Raw genomic sequence first — 19,113 nt, forward strand, 5'->3', positions numbered from 1 at the left:
AGGCTTCCTAGTCCTTTCCAGCAGGTATTAGAGAAAATGCTAGTCAAAGGGATGCTTAAAAGTAAGATGAAAAAAAATGCACACTGCAGTGTGCACTAGAGAAGGTAGACATGAAAGTAAGTAACTTAAGTTTTACCTGTTTAAAAAGTTGTATGGTGTATTAACATAGTTTTCTATGTCAAACATATTATGATTCATTTGTATATTAATTCACACCTGCATATAGTACATTTGTATATTAATTCACACCTGCATATAGTAAAAGAAGAGTATTGTAGTGTAAGCCGTGCTTTTAAATTTCAAAATTTATTTGGAAAATAGCTGTTAATATTATGAAAACCGAGGCCACAGTCCCTTCAACAGAAATTGTACAGCCTAGTTTAAGGAATTTACCATTGGAAATACATTTGATCTATCGGTGTTGTTCCTACAAACTTCAACAAGTTTTATTCAATTTGATGAATTATACTCATTCTCTGTTTTTCATCAAGCTATTATAACACATTTAACAGAAGTAAGCATTTTAATACTCTGAAATATAATCCAAGTATAAATAAATCAGTAAGAAGTACTAATAAATAAGTGATTTGAAATGTAATTTGAATTTTCATTTTCTGAAAGTAACACCCGAGTATGCAGTGGCTCCTTTTTAATATATGACATATTTCTCAAGATGAAAGAGCATAGCAGAGTGTTTGTTCATTTTTCTTTACACACATATATTTTCTGTACACACACACACACACACACACACACACACACACACACACACAGAGAGAGAGAGAGCAGTGATATTCTGTACTGAAAAAAAGGCCTCATGATATAAAGGGAAAGAGTCCTGACCACAACTTACCTGAAATGGGTTCAGGCAGCAGTCATGTGTTAGAATGAGCCATTTAGGAGGGAGAAAAGTGAATAGATTTAACATGTAAACCTGTTTTAAGCATGAGGTTAAGGGATCTTTTAAGGAATATCTCTCCTCATATATATTCTCCAAGTCTTTTGCGTTTCTAATACCATGATGGGAATGAATCCCATTCCTAGATTAATATATCTTTTAAGGGATATCTCTCCTCATATAATTTCTCCAAGTCTTTTGGGTTTCTAATACCATGATGAGAATGAATCCCATTCCTAAGTTAGGGTATGATTAATGTTCATGAAATTAGTATTGTTTCAGTTTTTGATGATAACCAAGTGTACAATTCTCAACACCTGCAATCTCATGTTAAGAACTCTCTGGTGGACACTAAGGACGTAGAGGAGCTGTCTAGCAGAAATGGGTGGGAGGGGCTATTTGACCAACTACATCATTCATGGAACTGAATAATGCCTCTGCACTTAGAACCATTGCATTTCCCTCCTTGAGCACATATTTGGCACACTGAAGGAATGGAGGGCTATCATCACAAAATCCTGTGCTGACTACCTGCACAATTGCTGCAGTGATAGGATCTTGCCTGGTTTTGAACAGACGGGTGTAGTTGTAGCAAATGACTAGATCATCTGCAGGTAGGGGAATAGGGGCCTAATAAAGTACTGCAATGTACTTCCAAAGAAGAAGATTAACATGTAATATTCATTCTTAATGTTTATAATATTGTCAAAATACTTTTATGTTTTTTTTTTCAATTATCCCATATATATATCAGTAAAAATCTTTGAGCTGTTCATGTGAAACACTGAAAATGAGTCTGTGAAATCATACTAATGATACATATCTCTGTTCTTCTACCTTTGTATGTGAACTGATATAAAATATTATATCCAGGTATGCTTATATTGATAAAAAGTGTAGAATCTGTTATATAGCAGATGGACAATCTGGAATTTGTTAGAATCGGTTTAAACTTAAACAAATCGTTGAAAATGTTATTATTATTTTGTGTGTCCTCCTTAAAAATTTCTTAAATGGCTTGTCCTTTGATTAGAAGCATGAATTTACTAGTGTGCAGTTTGAAATATTCTAAGTTCCAACATGTTAGTAATCTGATATATTTTTTATAATCAGTATTTACTGTTTATGCTCCATGTATGAACAGAATATGTATGCACATTATTTTTCAGCTGAGAACACTGAAAACCTTTTTTTATTACCAGAGTCTAATTGTGGTAGAAATATATATTAAAACAAGAACACTGTGAGGGTTTACAGCTTAATTTGTGTTAAAGGAACTGTAATTTCTGTAACTAAAATGTGTCTGCAGTACTATATAGAGTATCAAACAGTGTGATCCTGCTTATGTAATGTTCTACTGTCTTTGTTTCACCTTAAAATGCCAATAATAACATGCTTTGCTTCCTACTTCTTTAACAATAATTTGTGCTTCACAATTAAAGTATTTGAATAAATAGTGAGCACAGTGGTAATGCAAAGATAGTCAATTTACTTTTCTGACAATATTACCTTTTCAGCCTCTTCTGAACCAGAAATGGAACATCCTGAGTCACGGTCACATGACAGATCTACTTTGTCAGCTAATCCACAGGGTAAAGAGAAACCTTGATAACTGATATCCTGTGTATACCATTTTATTTTTGCACATTGTATCTTGTTAACGGAGAATTTGTGTGGGGCAGTTCACAATGAGTTCAATTCATACACAGTGAACAGCCCTTACTTTGACTCCATGAAAATAAATGCGTAGGAACATATATGAAACATCAAAATTGGGTTATGGTCAGGCATGTAATAAATTACATGGGCAAATGTCATCCCTGAAGTGGTGGTTGAAAATGCCCACAACTGTGTTGCTTTGCTTTGGCTGTCTTACTTCTTGCTTTCTGGTAGAATGGAAGCTATCATTGCATTGTTGTGGTAATGAAGAAGTCATAAATGCAGCTCAGGGGACACACAAAGATTGCGGTAGACATCATATAAAGTATATTAATGTCATTCAGCATATTCTCTCCAAATTTTACATTCATGTGATATACAATGCAATCCTTCATACACTCTGCTCAAAAAGGAATATTAAATATAAAAAGTACAGTAGCGGTACAAAGTTGCAGAGACCAAGACTGAAGTTAGCAAAGGTAAAATTCTGAAAGCAGGCTTGGTCTTAGTGGACTTAGGATACTGAGTTAATGGGCTTTAGTCCTATCTGCTCTCACTTGCATAATGTACGACACAAGTCGTTTAACTTGTATGTGATCCCAGATCTCACTTCAGAAATTATTTGTTCTTTGGCAATCAACTGATTACAAAATTATTAAAAAATAAAAGTTTAAATATGAAGCATGGTTCCCTCCTCTCTGTGAATGTAGATACAGCCCAGCTATAGTCAGTCTGCAAGCTGAATATGATTTGAAGTACTAAAGTTAAATAATATGCAGCCAAGTAACTATTACTAAGCACAGTGTAGGAAAACTGAAGCGACATAGACTTTCGAGGCTGCTAAGTGTCTTCCTCAGACATGGGCTGCTTAAAAAGATGAATAGCTCAATTCTTATGTACTCTGTGTCTGTCTTTCACAAAGGTGCGCACATAAACAGACACACACACACACACACACACACACACACACACACACACACACACACACACACACACACACACAAACCAGTAAAATACCAATACCGATAAATGTATTTGCCTGATATAGACGTGCACTTCAGAAAAAAAAACACAGATTACAGTCATGCAAACAGGAAATGTGAATGCCTGTTTCACATAAAGAAGATACATCAAGTTATGTCATAAGTTATTGCAGGCACTTAAGACACTGATTTTCTTTTGTTTTAATCAGTTCCTTCCATTACAGCCACTACTTATACTTTGTGCATTTTGCAATTCATGTCTGAATAATTAATTAAAGCAACCCTGTTGAAAATAGGACATTAGATCTTGCAAAGTAAATCATTTTACATTGATTATTAATATTTACATAGTTCTTAAACTAATTTGAGACTCTCATTATCTCTGTGACCATGTTGTTACTTTTTAATTGCTACTTTCACAGAGTTTGAACCTTTTGAAGAAAAAAATAATACACATAAGTTACAGGAGATAAAGAGAAGTATAATTGCATGGTTTTATTTCCCTCTAGCGCCTAATATCATTAGTGGCTTTTTTTTTTTTTTTTTCACCAGCCTACATTATGGTACTTAATCAGTAGCAACAGCTGCAGGAAGCAATACTTTAAAAACATGTTTATATGTAATGTGTGTGCGTGTGTTTGCATTTGACGATTGGGTATATTCAGCACGCAGTTGTAGTCTTTGGTCATAATTAACTGTGTGAAAACTGCCATTGTGACACAATGGGTCGGTTTATGTAGTATGACTGGTACTACTCTTCTTCTTTGTTGCTTTTTTTCTATTTATTCATAAAAATAACTTTTTTTCAGCTACTCCTGAAGTCAAGCTGGAATCTCCTTTGGACAAAATATATACCACACGTAATTTGCCAGAGGCTCCTCAGGGTAATCCGTTTTCATTTCCTTCAGCATTTACTTTTTATAACTTGGAACTTACAGTCAATATAATAATACATTTCAATAGAGTTATACTTAAGAAATCCTTGAGTTTATAGTGCATTTTTGTGAAATTTTGCAGATTAAAATACACGGCTGTTAAAGAAATAGATCTGATGTTGTCCTTTTCATTCATTCCTCAACTGATGGGTTCAGATCCAAGACTTGGATCTAACTTGGCTGCTTCTACCAGCTTATCAGATCCAAGAATTCTCGAGTTCCTTCCTTTACCCATAATGCCCCAGCAACCTAACATACCTCAGATCTTGTTTGCTACCTTTACTTTTGAGTGTTTTATTGACATTTTTCCACTGTTGTGGGTCGTGAGTTAGTATATATCTTTAATGTATATATTTTACTATTTTCTTTCTCCCTCCCATATTTTTTTCTCCCCAAACACCTTTATTGAATTATTACTTGTGACACAGGAAAATTTACATTCATATAAAAGTAATCAAACTATATTAAAATAACAAACATTATACTTGATATATATTACTATATATATCAAATGACCTAGACAATATTACATAAATTAGTCAATTCCTGCTTTTTTTATTTTAAACACGAAACATTTTTATTAAATAATCACTTCCTACATAGGTAATCATACATTTATAAAAATGTAAACAAGCCAAATCAGCACAGTCCTAGTAGCAAGCATTTTACATCAGAAACCATACTGACACACTTCCAGTTGCAAACATTATACATGACTTATAATCTGCCCAATCTTTCTAACTCAAACATTACATAGCTCATTTATGTCCTGTTGCCTTTTTTAATCTTGAGCTGGTTTTAACTGTTTTCATCTACTTTTTCATCTACTGTTTTTTTAATTACCCTTCCTGTTATTGCTGGTATTCTGTATTTATTTACTCGTAGGAGCTTTTTTTACAAGTATTTATTTCTACCGTTATTGGTAGCTTTCTTCTTTTTTTCCTTTCTTTCTTTCTTCTACTTAAAAAAAAAAAACTTTTCTAATTATCTTCTTCTTCAACTTTAGAGTTTGGTATAATTTCTTATCTGTAGTTCCTTATCATGGCTAAGCCAAAAGGATTCAAGAAATGCATTACCTGTGGGCATAAGCTTCCACCTCCGATGCCCACACAGAATGTATTTATTGACTAGATCCTGCTCATCTAGGAGGGAGCTATTTGATCTGTTCTGACTTTAATACCAGGGCTTTAACCGATCGATGAAACAAACTTATTTTAGAGGCCTTCTTCCATCTACCTCCTCTTCTTCAGTTGCTGGAGCTCAAACCCCTATTAAAAAGCCTGACAAAAGTAAGCCTCAGTTGATCCAAGGGAAAAGAGTCCTGTAGGATGTCTTCTGATTTGTCTTCAGTGTCAGCTCCTTCAACAGCACCACCTACAAAGGTGCATTTTGGAAGCTAAGCCCTCTACTTCTCCTAGATCCATCTTGTGTAGGCTCCCTTTCCTTTCATGGAGGGATCTCCACAAAGACACTCCAGACCTCAGTCCACCATGTCATCTCTTCGGTCTTCCTGGAGTCTTTTGGAAGCCGATATGGGTATGAAGATGAGGAGGTTCCTCAGAGCATAGATTCAGATGGTGGGTTCTCCGAGCTGTGACTCCCACTGGATCTACGAACCATCTCTTGTCGACTTGCCTCTTGTTATCTCCTTCTCTGATCTGACCCACTGTTTCATATCCCTCGGATCTGAGACCCTGGGGGTGTCTTCCTCAGAGCTGAAGATGATCTGTTCTTTGTCTCTGATTGTTCTCTGGAGCCAACTGGCTCTGAGTCTGTCAGAACCAGAAGACTGTCAGAGCCAAAGCATCAATGCTGGGTCCAGGGGATTGGAGTCAATTCTGAAACTGTTGGAGCTGTTTCTTTCCCTCAGTGTCTCAGCTCTGGATAGCTCAGGTCTGACTGTCTCCTCAGGTGGAGTGCTTGTAGCGTTGCAGGAGCCAATGGTTAGACAAATTCTGGCTCCAGTTGCCATAATATTCTGTGTCCCCAAGGTGTTCTGCCTTTGAGGTTGTGAATAGGGTTTTCTCCTTGTCTAGAGAAGAGATATCCCTGCCTCATCCAATTCTTTGATCTCAGCCTCATCCATTTTTTCCAGTAAAACAGCCAGCCCAAGTTACTTTCCAGCCAGTCTGTCAGGACATCATCATCTTTTCCAATATTTCCCCAGATCATCCCACTGAGGATGTCCCTCAGAAGAGAATGTATAAGAGGAGGCACTTAGATTCCCCCAGGAATTTCTCACAGAGGGCATCCATTTTGATGAAGGGGAGGGGTTCTCCAGATTACCACCTGAAGACATCTCCTTTGGAGACATCCTGGAGCTCGTGAAACAAAAAGGTGGTTGGTCCTCTGACGGGAGGAATCAGTATTCCTAGAGAATTTCAGGGCTGGTCCATCTACTTCTTGGGTGATCCCCCTTACCTACTGATGAGCTCATAGACCTTGATTCTCGCTGGGCATGGAAGGAACCAGACATTGTAGAGCCAATACAGAAAAGACCTGACAAGATTTTAGCTCCCCCTAAAAACTGTACACACTGTAGCAAGGGAGTCCCAGTCAATGCCATGACTGTGGCTGCAGCCACAAAGAAGGACCTGGCAGAACAGAGTTCTTCAGTCCATCCCCTTAACAGAGAGTTTAGGGATTTGGACAGATTTGGGAAGCACGTGTATACTTCAATGACCTTTGCCCTAAGGTCACTGATTTATCTGTTGCATTTTATCAGGTTACAAAGAGATCTGACCAAGGAGTTTGCCAGGTCTCTTTCTGGATCCATGCTTGCTGAGGTTGATAATACAATTTTGTTACAGATGGCCACCCTGCAGTCCATTTTAAATACGTCCATGAGATTGATCTCCCATATAGTGGAGAGTAACTCAAGAGCTGCAGGTTCAGGCATAGCCATCAGTAGACATGCCTGGATGTACTTATGTGATTTTGTAGAGCCTTTCAAGTCTTTGTTTGTCAGTGTGACTTTTGTTGAATCTTCTCTGTTCACTCTGTTCGGCCTCAAGGTTAAAGACATGCTCTCTAGATGTGAACAAGAGGGAAAGGCCCTGTCTGCCATGGGTATATGTTTTTCTCGCCCTCACAGTCCCTTCTGTAGGAGTAAGCGAGGATGTAGAACAGTGTGATTTAAGAAATCCCAGGGTCCTTTTTAAGAGTCACTTAGAGATAGTTTCCCCATGGGCAGAGGGGGAAACCTGAGTGGAAGATAAAGTCCTCTCAGCAAAGGTGGCCTGCAGAACCAGGGATTTATGGATGCCTTCTCAGGTAACCCCTATCAATGCTTCTGAAAGGAGGCCTGACTGTTCCCCACTGGAGGCAGTGTGGGGATGTTTGTCTCTGCACCAAAGAGCCTGGCTATCGATGACAAAAGAGTCATGGATACAGAGAATCATAAACTTATATCCAGAGGTTATACCATACTATTTTCTCTAACTCCTCCCACTAGTGTGAAAATACTGTCTGATGTTCCACCCAGTAAGAGGGAAACAGCATCTCTAGAAATAAAAACGCTGCTAGAAAAAGAGTCATCCAAGAGGTCCCTGCAGACCAGATATGTCCTGAACTTACTCACAATTCTTCTTGCTGCCAGAAAAGACAGGAAACTTGAGACCAGTTCTGGATCTCAGCAAATTAAATCAGTTTATACAGTATTCAAAACTTTGGATGGTCATGGTTCAGTCCATTTTGCCTCTGCTGCAAAAGGAGGATTGGATGTGCTCGATAGAGCTTCAGGATGCATGCTATCACATCAAAATAAACAGGCGCTCCAGAAGATACCTGCACTTTCAACTGGGAGCCAGTCATTATCAGTTCAGAGCACTACTTTTTGGTCTCATGACAGTCCCTGGGTGTTCAAATACATGGCAGTGGTAGCAGCTCACTTGATACTTGTGCAATTTTGAGTGCTTCCACAGACAACTGGCTGCTAAATGCCCCAATCAGACATCAACTTCTACAGGCAAGGAACTACTGCTCCACTTGTGTGCTCATCTAGGAATCACTCTCAGTTACAACAAATCTCAGCTTATGCATACGAGGAGCCTGGAGTTCATAGGTACTCATCTGTACACAGTCACTAAGAAAGCTTCTCTTCCCTATACTTGAATACAGGCACTGTGGGCCTAGGCCAAAAAAGTGATTCAGAGTTTTTCTCTCCTGGTCTGATTAATCCTGCAAGCCCTGGGATCAAAATTCCTGTACCTCTCGCCAAATTCCACATGTGAGTTCTTCAATGGACACTTTCAAACAAATAGTCAATTCTTCTACATTCATTGAATGTTTCAGTCAAGATTACAAAAGCGTACAAGAGATATCTTCTTTTGTGGATTCATTCAAACAAGTTCTGCGAAGACCACCTGTTTGTTCTTCCCCTGCCCACAGCCACAGTGACCATGGATGCCTCCCAGTTGGGGTGGGGGGTACTACTTGGGAAGGACAGTCCAAGGTACATGGTTCCCCAAGGAGGCCAAGATGCATATCAATGTCCTACAGATGAGAGCAGTCCTCTTAGCATTGCAGGCCTTTCAAGACATTCTCCCATCCAGGTCAGTTTCCATTCAAATGCACAATATGTTGATGGTCTAGTGCATTATCAAGCAAGGGGAAACCAGCTCTTAACCTCTTTGTTGAGAAACAGTGAGAGTGTGGTAATGGGTGAGCTCTTCCAGTCACTTTCTAATAGCAATGCACATTCCATGGAAGTCCAGTGTAATTGCAAACAAACTAAGCCGGTCCATGCTGATGCCCCACAACTGGTCTCTTAATGTCAAAGTGGCGGAAAGAATTTTCCATCAGTGGGGCCAACCATGCTGTGACCTATTTGCTTCTCCCCTCAACAACAAGTGCAGCAGGTTATTTGACCTGATCCCTCAAATGGGGGAGTCACCAAGAGATGCTGTAGTCCACGACTGGCTCTCCGGTCTTCTTTATGCTTACCCTCCATTACCTCTCATTCCCAAATTACTGAACAAAGCATTCCAGTTGAAGAGTACAGTTATTCTTATCTGGATCTCCTTCCTCTGGCCTTCTCCTTCTACATGCACCCTGGATACTGGATCCCACTCCAGACCTCCTGTCTCGCCCAACAGGAATGATTCATCTGGACCTAGCAGGCCTCAAACTGACCACGTTTTTTCCAGTTCTATTGATTGCTAGGCAGTCCATGTTCTACTCCCAGGTGTGTCATACCCTGTTATCTTCTCAAAAAGCTTCTACTGGAAGAGTTTATGAAAGTAAATGGAAGAGATTTGTTTTCTGGGCCCTTAGAAAGGACCTGGACTCCTTTTCAGCACCTGTGTCATCTGTACTTGAATTTTTAGCTTCAATTTTCAGTGAAGGTGCTAATGTTGTAACTATTAAAGTACAATTGGCTGCCATTTCTAATTTCCACCTTGGTGAAAACAATTCTAGAGTTCCTTCTTCTAAATTATGTAAAGCCTTTCTCAAGGGACCCTTTTTTACTTAGACCTCCATTAAAGGATACTACTTCTCCTTGAGGCTTCAGACAAAGCAGAACTAATTGTTATCCTGGAAAACCATTTTTCTGGTCGCTATCACATCAGCTAAATGAGTATCCAAACTTCAGGCTCTGTCTTCTAAGCCACCTTACCTGTTTGCGAAAAAAAAAACAGGTCACAAAGACAGGGTATCCTTGCAGACAAGTACATCTTTTTTCCACACAGTAGCTTCTGATTCCAATATAAACCAGGTCATTAATCTATCATTTCCCCCCCCCCTAACCTTTCAAATAAAGGAGAATATATGTTCCACCTTTTAGATGTGCATAGGCAACTTTATTTTTATTTTCACAGAAATAAAGACTTCAGGAAATCTGACCGCTATTTGCTTAATTTTCTCCTAACAGATTGGGAAAACCAGTTTCCAAAGATAAATTGGCCAAATGGCTAATTGAATGTATTTCCTTTGTTTATGATAAAAAAGTTTATCCTTGCCCAAGCCTCCTAGAGTTCATTCTACGAGTTCTATGGCAGTTTCTTCAGCCTTTTGGTCTAGGGTTTCTCTTGATGACATTTGCACAGCTGTAACTTGGAATACTTTTCACACCTTTACTACTAATTATAAATTAGATTTGATTTCCAGGAACAAAGTGGCCTTTGACTCTGCAGTAATCTGGAATACCTTTCAATGAGGGCCTCCCAAGGTTACATTAGCTGAGGGCTCTGTCCCATCAGTTGAGGAATGAATGAAAAGGACAACATCAGATAAAAAAGTTAGGTACTCAACATAAAGTTCCATCTGTGTTGCCCATTTTCATTCTTTCTCAATTTCCCACCCACCTGCCCCTTCCTTTTGCTTCCAGAAGGTCTAAATGCTGTTCAGGAACCTTTGTTCCTTTTTTCTGCTCCAGCTTCCCTTTTCCTTTCTACCTCTGTTAGTTTGCATAATTGGGTGTCTTTTTATATCTAAGGGCAGATAACTTGATCAGATATGTTAGGTTGGCATGGCATTGTGGGTAAAGGGAGGAGCTTGAGAGTTCTTGGATCTGATGATCTAGTAGAACCGGCCGAGTCAGATCTGAGTCTTGGATCTGAACCCATTAGTTGAAGAAGAATGACAATGGACAGCACAGATGGAATGTTATGTTGAGTACATAACTTTTTAAGCTGTACCAAATGTATAGACTGATAGTATACATTTGAACAAGGGCTGGGTTTTTGGTATAGAGGGCTAACCCTAAGGGTTCCCCAGAAATCCTGAATTGAGTAGTGTCCCAGTTGCTGGAAGATATACCACAGAGTGATGCAAGAATTCCCATCTTTCCAGGGGAGTTGCTTTGGACCAGCTGCAGAAGTGGCATTTGGTAACATGCACTTATATTAGGTCAACATAGTAGGGCATTTGCTATCCTCACTAAATAACGAGGGGGAGAATTGTTGGTACAGAGTAAAAAGTGTCCTGCTCTAGCCAAAAATGAGAACCTTTCAGCATGTGTTGTGCACTCTTGATGCCAGCATTTAAGATGAGGGCTGTCAGAGGCCAAACTTATGTGAGTAAAGGGGCCCCCATGAGGGTGATGCAAATGTGATGGTCTGACAAGATCAGGGAATAAATGGGCATATAGGTTGTCATCTGAGACCTCACGCTCTAAGAGGAACCCAAAAATGTTTTAGAACACGGTTGCAGAAAACGGATGGGAAAGGATGCATATGACTTAAACTAGGGTACTATATATAACATGTACACAACAAATAACCTTAACAGATGAATATAGCATTCATTTTAACATGTTACACATAACCTTGATGACTGAAATATCAACCTTACTTGTGTGCAGCGCATATAAGAAGAATACAGGCAATATAAAATGTGAAGGATATGTATCTCTACAGAGGGTCTATGTTAAACATTCAAACTTCCAAAATGTCGACTACCATATGCTCGAGACCATATGGTCGACATTTTGGTTAGTGCAAATATTTAATTAAAAAAAAAAAAAGATAAACATACCTGCACTCCCCACACCCCCCTACTTAAATATACCAACTCCGAGACCGCACTTCAGTGCAGAAAAGAGAAATTCTTCCATTCTGTACCATACGGCGCTATTAAAATACAGTCTGGGAACACTTGAAATGTCGATCATATGGTCTCGACCATAAGACGTTCGACATGTCAAGCGTTCGTTTAATTGACATAGACCCTCCACAGATAATTAAAAAAAGCAACAAAACAATAATGGTTAGAGGAAGAGATTCAGTAGTACATGTCACACTGGCAAATAAAAGTATACTGCAGGACACTCAACAGTGTTTTATGTATAATTCGGTATTTTGAAGGCTACAGAGGAGAGATTATTCAGTTCATGCTCAAAATGTTAGAGAATGAGAGTCCATTATGCTGGCTAATATAAATTTGTAAATGTGTTTCATATGGATTGGAACTAATTTTTGTTACTACATCTAAGTATAAGATCATCTTCAGTGTAAGACAGGAATGATGTTACAGATAACGTATGTTATTCTCCATATCAACCTCAAAGTTCAAGTAGGAAGTCTTATATGGATAACATTATTTTCCAGCTCATCCTAGGTCTTCAGCTGGAATATTCATATAATTAGGACATATCATACCCCAAATCAACCTCTGTGTTCAGTAAGAAGGGTGTTACAGATAAGACATATTGCACCCCACATCCTCTGCAGTGTTCAGTAGGAAGGCTAATATAGCTGAGTTATATTATATCCCAGATTATTTTCAGTGTTCATTTGGAAATATGGAAGAGATACGATGCATCATACTCCAGATTTTACTCAGGGTTTCATACCTCATAGTATCCTCAATATTTTGTGCAGTTTTCCAGTTCTCTGTAGTAAAGGACAAACAGCCATACATTCTGAAACAGGAAAACACTGATGAGTAAGCAGTTATCAGAGGGAGGTTCACATTAAGTTCAGCTTTAGATACAGGCCATACAAAAAGAAGTGTTGAACTTTTAAGAGGCATTAATTTAATAATATGATTGTGTAACAGATTTACATAAATAAGGAAGGGAATTGCAAAGGCAAGAAATTAGGATCTTATAGTAAGGCAATAATTAAGAGAGGCAGCTGGCAAAACCCCAGTTCAGAAAAGAAAGTTACCATAAGGAATATAGGAAAAATAAAGGGCACATTTAAAAGTTGTCAGAAAATACATACAACTTGAAAGAAGAGCTCTTCCAAGTAAAGCAGAAGAAAGTGGAGAGAGATAATGAAATAACCAAAGACAAAACTGAAATAAACACTTATTTTAAAAAGTCAATATCATATTTAATAGTGTAGAAAGAATGCAGTGTCTTCACCAAATGGGATACTAAAATTATATAAAAAGCAGTAAGAAATATGGTGGAAGGATACATGTTTACTGGATTAATATTAACTCATGGTATTCAGAAAAATAAAGGATAAGGAGGTACTGACTTCTACATTAGAAACAATTGGCAAAATTGATTCTTAGCCATTTTATTTACAGCAGAATGTTTAATGAACCTATTGCTAATGACCAAGGCAGAACATTTAGTAAAAGCATATTAATTCCCAACAATGTTTAAAAAAACATATAAGAAATGATTGTTAATACCAATGTTCACCTTTTGGATATGATGTTAAACCTATAATCATGTATCTCATCTGTTGAATTTTGTCTCACTTTTTAATAATTCCTAAATAATTAATTTGCCTTTTATAGTTACTGTTGAACCAGAAAAGGAGGCTTCAGTGTCTACACCATATGATAGATCTGAGTTACCAGAGAATCAAGAGGGTAATTCAGAGTGTTCTTAATCTGCATGTTCTGCATATTTTTTTCAGTGATATGACAATCAGCTTCTTGCTTCATGATGAACTACTAAAGTATGGCAGCATCTGCTTTGCCTTCAGTTGCCACCTGACGTGGTGGGACTGTAGCATACAGTAATTAGTTAAATCTACTGACAATGACTATAGACTACTGAAAGATGAATGAATCTGCATGAACACTAATAGCTAAGAAACTTTACAAGAAATTCAATTATTCCAGGAAAGCGCATTATTATGAATGTACTGTGTATGTATGTTTATGCATTTACCAAAACCTTTTTTTAAACCTACTTATTAATATCAAATTATTCCACATAATCTTGTAATCATGAGAATAACTTTGTTTTCAGCAACTAATGAACCAGAGTCGGAGACTGTTTTGTACAAGTCATATATTATACCTGCTTTGCCAAAGACCCATGAGGGTAAACGAAACTTTTGATTTTCTTTCTTCCCATGTTACTTTACAGACTGATTATATGTTTACCCAAAGGAATGGTGCTTTATTGATAATCTGGTATTTTAGTTTAGAAGGATACCTAACCAATTTGCAACCTTTGCAATCAGTTAAGAGATAATTACTGAATATATTTCACACTGTAGTTCCTGAGACTAAAATCTGTTGTCTGGATGTCAGATTGTGGGACGTTGTGTAGATGGCTATCATGAGTGCATTGGAAGACCTGTGTGTGGTGGGACTGTAGCATACAGTAATTAGTTAAACAGTTAAGCTTTGTAGACTGGCAGTCAAATGTACTGACAGTGATTATAGACTACTGAAGATGAGTGAATCTGCATGAACACTGACTAAGTAACTACAACAAATTCAATTATTCCAAGGAAATGCTTTATTATGAATGGAGTGTGTGTGTGTGTGTGTGTGTGTGTGTGTGTGTGTGTGTGTGTGTGTGTGTGTGTGTGTGTGTGTGTTTTCTCTGCATTTACCAAACTTTTTAAACCTACTGATTAATATCAGGTTATTCCACGTAATCTCATAATCATGACAGTGCCTTTTTTTTCAGCAACTAATGAACCAGAGTCGGAGACTATTTTGAGCAAATCATATATTATACCTGGTTTGTCCAAGACCCATGAGGGTAAAATAAACTTTTTATTTTCTTTTTTCCCATGTTACTTTATAGGCTGGTTATATTTTTACCCAAAAGAATGGTGCTTTATTGATAATCTGGTGTTTTACTGTAGAAGGATGCCTAACCAATTTGCAACTTTTGCAGTCAATTTAGAGATATTAATAATGGAATATATTTTACATTTTAGTTCCCTGCTGTGGTGGTGGTGCTGCGGTAACAGTGTCGCCTCACAGTAAGACGTCCTGTTCGCTTCTTAGCTAGAGCGTCTTCTGTGTGGAGACATTCGTGAATGGGTGTACCTTTGTTGAAGGTTGTGCGTCAGGGCCGGCAACTTGGCACATAAAAATTTACTGTCAATCATTAGCGGACCAGAGTTCCGCTCTGGCGACCCCTAATCGGTAAAAGCCGAAAGACACAACAACATTTTACATTTTAGTTCCTGAGACGAAAATGTGTTCAGTGATTGTAAAATTGTGGGAAATTGTGTAGATGGCTATCATGAATGTATTGGAAGACCACCCAAGTCAGCACATTTCTACATGCAAGTGCTGGTCAACCTTCAGGTTTAACACATTCTTTACATTGTGGAGAATTTGCCCTATGCAGTAACAATTATATATTTTCAAGATGAAAGGAGTGATACCAATAGATTGTTAATTAGGAGACATGCCCATTCTATCATACAGGGAAGTAAAGACCTATGGTTTAGAATAGGAGAAGAAAAGGAAAACCATACTTATGAAGTCAGGATAGGTGAGACACCTTAACAATCAGAATACAGAATGAGTCATCTTCATGACATAGCATGATTAAATCCTATATCCCAAGCAACCAAGGGTCAGTTAGCAACCCTGGCAGTGGAGGAGCAGATGAGGGGCAACAGAGATGTTAAAGGGATATGCTGGATAAGCATAAGGCTGCAGTATTCCTGATGTATACTGGAGAGGTTTATAGAAATACACACCAGATCACAGAAAGCCATGGCCACAAGGAAAGCAATGTGCAGCTGTAGTAGAGAAGCATAGCCTCGTGCTTCCCAGTGCACATCCCTGGAGAGTGAGTCCCCTGGATAGGCACATTATCATTGAGCTGGGGATATTCACCTGTTGTTTGAAATTTGTTATATTTCTGTTTTTTTTACAAAGGCCAGTGAATATTCTAAATATATGAAAGAGAATATAAAGAAGAAAAAAAAAAACAAAAAACAAAAAGAACAGAAGAAAATAAATGGCAGTTACATTAAGGTACAATGCAGTTGCCCCAAACAATCTTAATGATGCATTTCCAATGCACAAGTCTATTTTAACAGTTCATGAAATTTAATGACTGAAATGAGTACTGTGCTAATACTTAATTATTTGAGGTGAAGTACTCCTAAGGATTGTTTTTCTGTTTGACAGGCCAGAATTTCAAACTGAAATTTGTAGAATGTCCATGTTAAATTTGCACTATAGCACCATTCTTTTGGAGAGTACTTTGGTGACATTTTCCTTTCAGCTATTTTATATTATGGTTACATTTTAGTCTTGTTGCAAACTGATCAGACTATGGATATATTTTCTGCATCTTTGAGGACATACCACAAAAATGCTGATGGTAAAAATACAGAGAAAAATACTAAGCTAAATAATTGTGATAAATGGTACCAGGACATGAGTGTCAGTATAGGATAAGCAGGTCAAATTACATAAAATGTAGTAACTGCACACACCTTATCAATAACTATGTGATGTATGTTAATGTGTAGCCTTAAAACAGTTTTATACCTACATGGATATCCTTTTTTTTTTCACTATCTATATAAACAACTGCTCTGTATTCTGGTCTGCAACCTCACCTTAATAATAATGACATCAACATTTTTTTTCAGCTACTGATGAACCAGACCTGAAAACTCCTGTGCACAAATCACATGATACTTCTGCTTTACCAACAAGCCAGCATGGTAATTAGGACAATCATTGACACTTGTCTTGAATGTACACATACCTAACAAAGAATTTGTTGACAAGTTCAGTGTTATTTTTTTAGCCTTTACAGGAATTTACTGAAAAGAATATTTTTTTTTCTAGGTCGTCCTATTTTGCTGTGTTAAATAATAAATTCATTAATGTTACATAGACTGTTATTGCTATGACAACATATCTGATAAAGGTGAAACTGTTTTATTTGAATGTCTAGCAAGTAACTTATAGCTGGAAATGTTACATTTAAATCTGAAAAGTACAATACAAAAATTAAATTTTTGCTTGGAATGGACATTTCTTTCCTTTTTGAAAGCCTTTTTAGTCATCAGTAATAGTCTTTTTTCATTTGCCTTAGTCATACAGCTGTAAACATTAACTTTTTCTTTGCAGCTGCTAAAGAACTAGAACTGGAAATTCCAGTGCACAAAACACCTGAAACATCACTTTCACCAGAACTCATGCATGGTAATTAGTATCATTCTTAAATTTCTTCCTATGCATATCAGTTTTAATAGGGCAAGTAATGCTCTTGATTAACATGGCTTATAAACCACACCAGTGATGAGAGGTGCATAAAATATAGGCAAATAATTAAGGTTTGTAGAACTACTTTGTATTTTTTGTGTGCCAGGAAGGTAAAGAAACATCAGTTTTCAATGCTGACCTGGAAATTTCATCAAGGAAACAATACAGAAAGATCCAGGATGCATAATCAAAATTTAATGGCAACTAAATACATTATGCTCATTAATGAGTTTAGAAATGCTAAATATATTCTTGTGGCCTGTCTTATTAGCTATACAGACAAACTTTGTTGTGCTATAGTTTTTCCATGTGATATTTCATGTAAATTACAAATATATCAATGCCAAATTTATCTTTGGCATTATTCACCATAAATAAGAGTTGTGACAGAATTTCAAGTTCAGTGGCAGCTGATATAGCCAACTGCAATATCAGGGGGTGTAGTATTACCAGAGCTTGGGTTTCATATTAATTATTTTTAAGAACCATATAATAAAACATTCATTTGACAGTGAATGCATTAAAAGTTAGTATTGCTTTTAATTATTGTGTGTTATTTCAAAAATATAATTTAATTAGATCATGTCCTCTCTTGCAAATATTGTTCTTACATTATAGGGTATAGATTATGCTCAGGATAAAATGTGTTGCATTGCATTCCACTACTGTCTGATCTGTTAGCCTGCATCTAGCATTCATGTTTATTTTTATTCATTCTTTTTTTCAGTTTCTTATAGTGCAGATATGGAAATGCCTATCCAAAAAACATATAACACACTTGTTATTACAGAGAAGAAAACGCTTATCCCCAAAACAAATAACATACTTGTTATTACAGGGACTATGCAGGGTAAATATTCTGAATTTATTTACTGTAAGCATTTTTTGCAGTTTACTTCATATTTCAGCCATTATTATTTTGCACCATTCTGTGCGACACAACAGGATAAAGTCAGCATGTATACTGAATACTAATCATATTTTCACAGCTGAAACTTTTATTACAGTGTGAACTGAATTATTAGGTTCTCACCAACAATGCCACTACTGAACTTTAGTGAGAAAATGAGAATGATGGTAAATTGCATTTGGCAATTAGTTTCTTTACCATATTGTGTGCCATTTTAAATCCATAATCATAATCTAATCATCATAATGTTAACTTTTCAGCTACTAATGAACCAAACCTGGAAACTCCTGTGCCTCAGAATCATGTTACATCTGATTTATCAGACATCCAAGAGGGTAATCTGGATTATTTTTAATTCCCTTATTAAACTATTTGTCACATTTACTGGTTAGTTAATGGGACGTTGGTACTTAGGAAAGAACAAAGAAGGTTATATTAGCAGGTAAATTAGCATTTAAACTGGAGTGAAAGCATGCAAAGCACAGGGTCTACAATTTTGGGCTGCTCAAATTAAGTCTGAGAGACAAAACAATTTAAGTGGTATAGAAGTGTGTGTGTGTGTGTGTGTGTGTGTGTGTGTGTGTGTGTGTGTGTGTGTGTGTGTGTGTAGAGGTGAGAAATATGTGAATATCCATTGTGGTTTGTTAAATAATTCTTAAGAAGTTAAAGAATGATCTAATCCTTGGGCACTGAAGAATGAGATTGTAATTTATTCTAGGCAGTTTGCACATTGCCTCTATTAGTCAATTTGGTGTTGCATTTTGTTATTTATTTTGAAATACCTCAAGTTACTACAGTACACATAGAGCTCCTCAACAAACTCCAGACATCATCTAAATC

At 37.1% G+C, this 19,113-nt stretch overlaps 1 protein-coding gene across 44 annotated transcripts in view; it reads left to right on the forward strand.

Annotated features, from left to right (window-relative positions):
- Positions 1-19,113, forward strand: part of LOC122801915 (ABI family member 3 binding protein) — a 3,486,228-nt gene that overhangs the window by 2,031,888 nt on the left and 1,435,227 nt on the right. For 33 of the 44 annotated variants that reach the window (XM_044071601.1, XM_044071602.1, XM_044071604.1 and 30 more), the window contains 9 exons: positions 2,416-2,490; positions 4,350-4,424; positions 13,671-13,745; positions 14,131-14,205; positions 14,803-14,877; positions 16,742-16,816; positions 17,229-17,303; positions 18,091-18,213; positions 18,534-18,608. In XM_044071601.1, the coding sequence (XP_043927536.1) occupies positions 2,416-2,490; positions 4,350-4,424; positions 13,671-13,745; positions 14,131-14,205; positions 14,803-14,877; positions 16,742-16,816; positions 17,229-17,303; positions 18,091-18,213; positions 18,534-18,608 (723 nt within the window). The remainder of the gene's footprint in view (positions 1-2,415; positions 2,491-4,349; positions 4,425-13,670; positions 13,746-14,130; positions 14,206-14,802; positions 14,878-16,741; positions 16,817-17,228; positions 17,304-18,090; positions 18,214-18,533; positions 18,609-19,113) is intronic. The other 11 variants (XM_044071606.1, XM_044071622.1, XM_044071642.1 and 8 more) reach the window with 8 other exon arrangements.

Source organism: Protopterus annectens, chromosome 5.part0, assembly GCF_019279795.1.
Source record: "Protopterus annectens isolate FY-2018-M chromosome 5.part0, PAN1.0, whole genome shotgun sequence".
Classification (NCBI taxonomy): Eukaryota; Metazoa; Chordata; order Ceratodontiformes; family Protopteridae; genus Protopterus; species Protopterus annectens.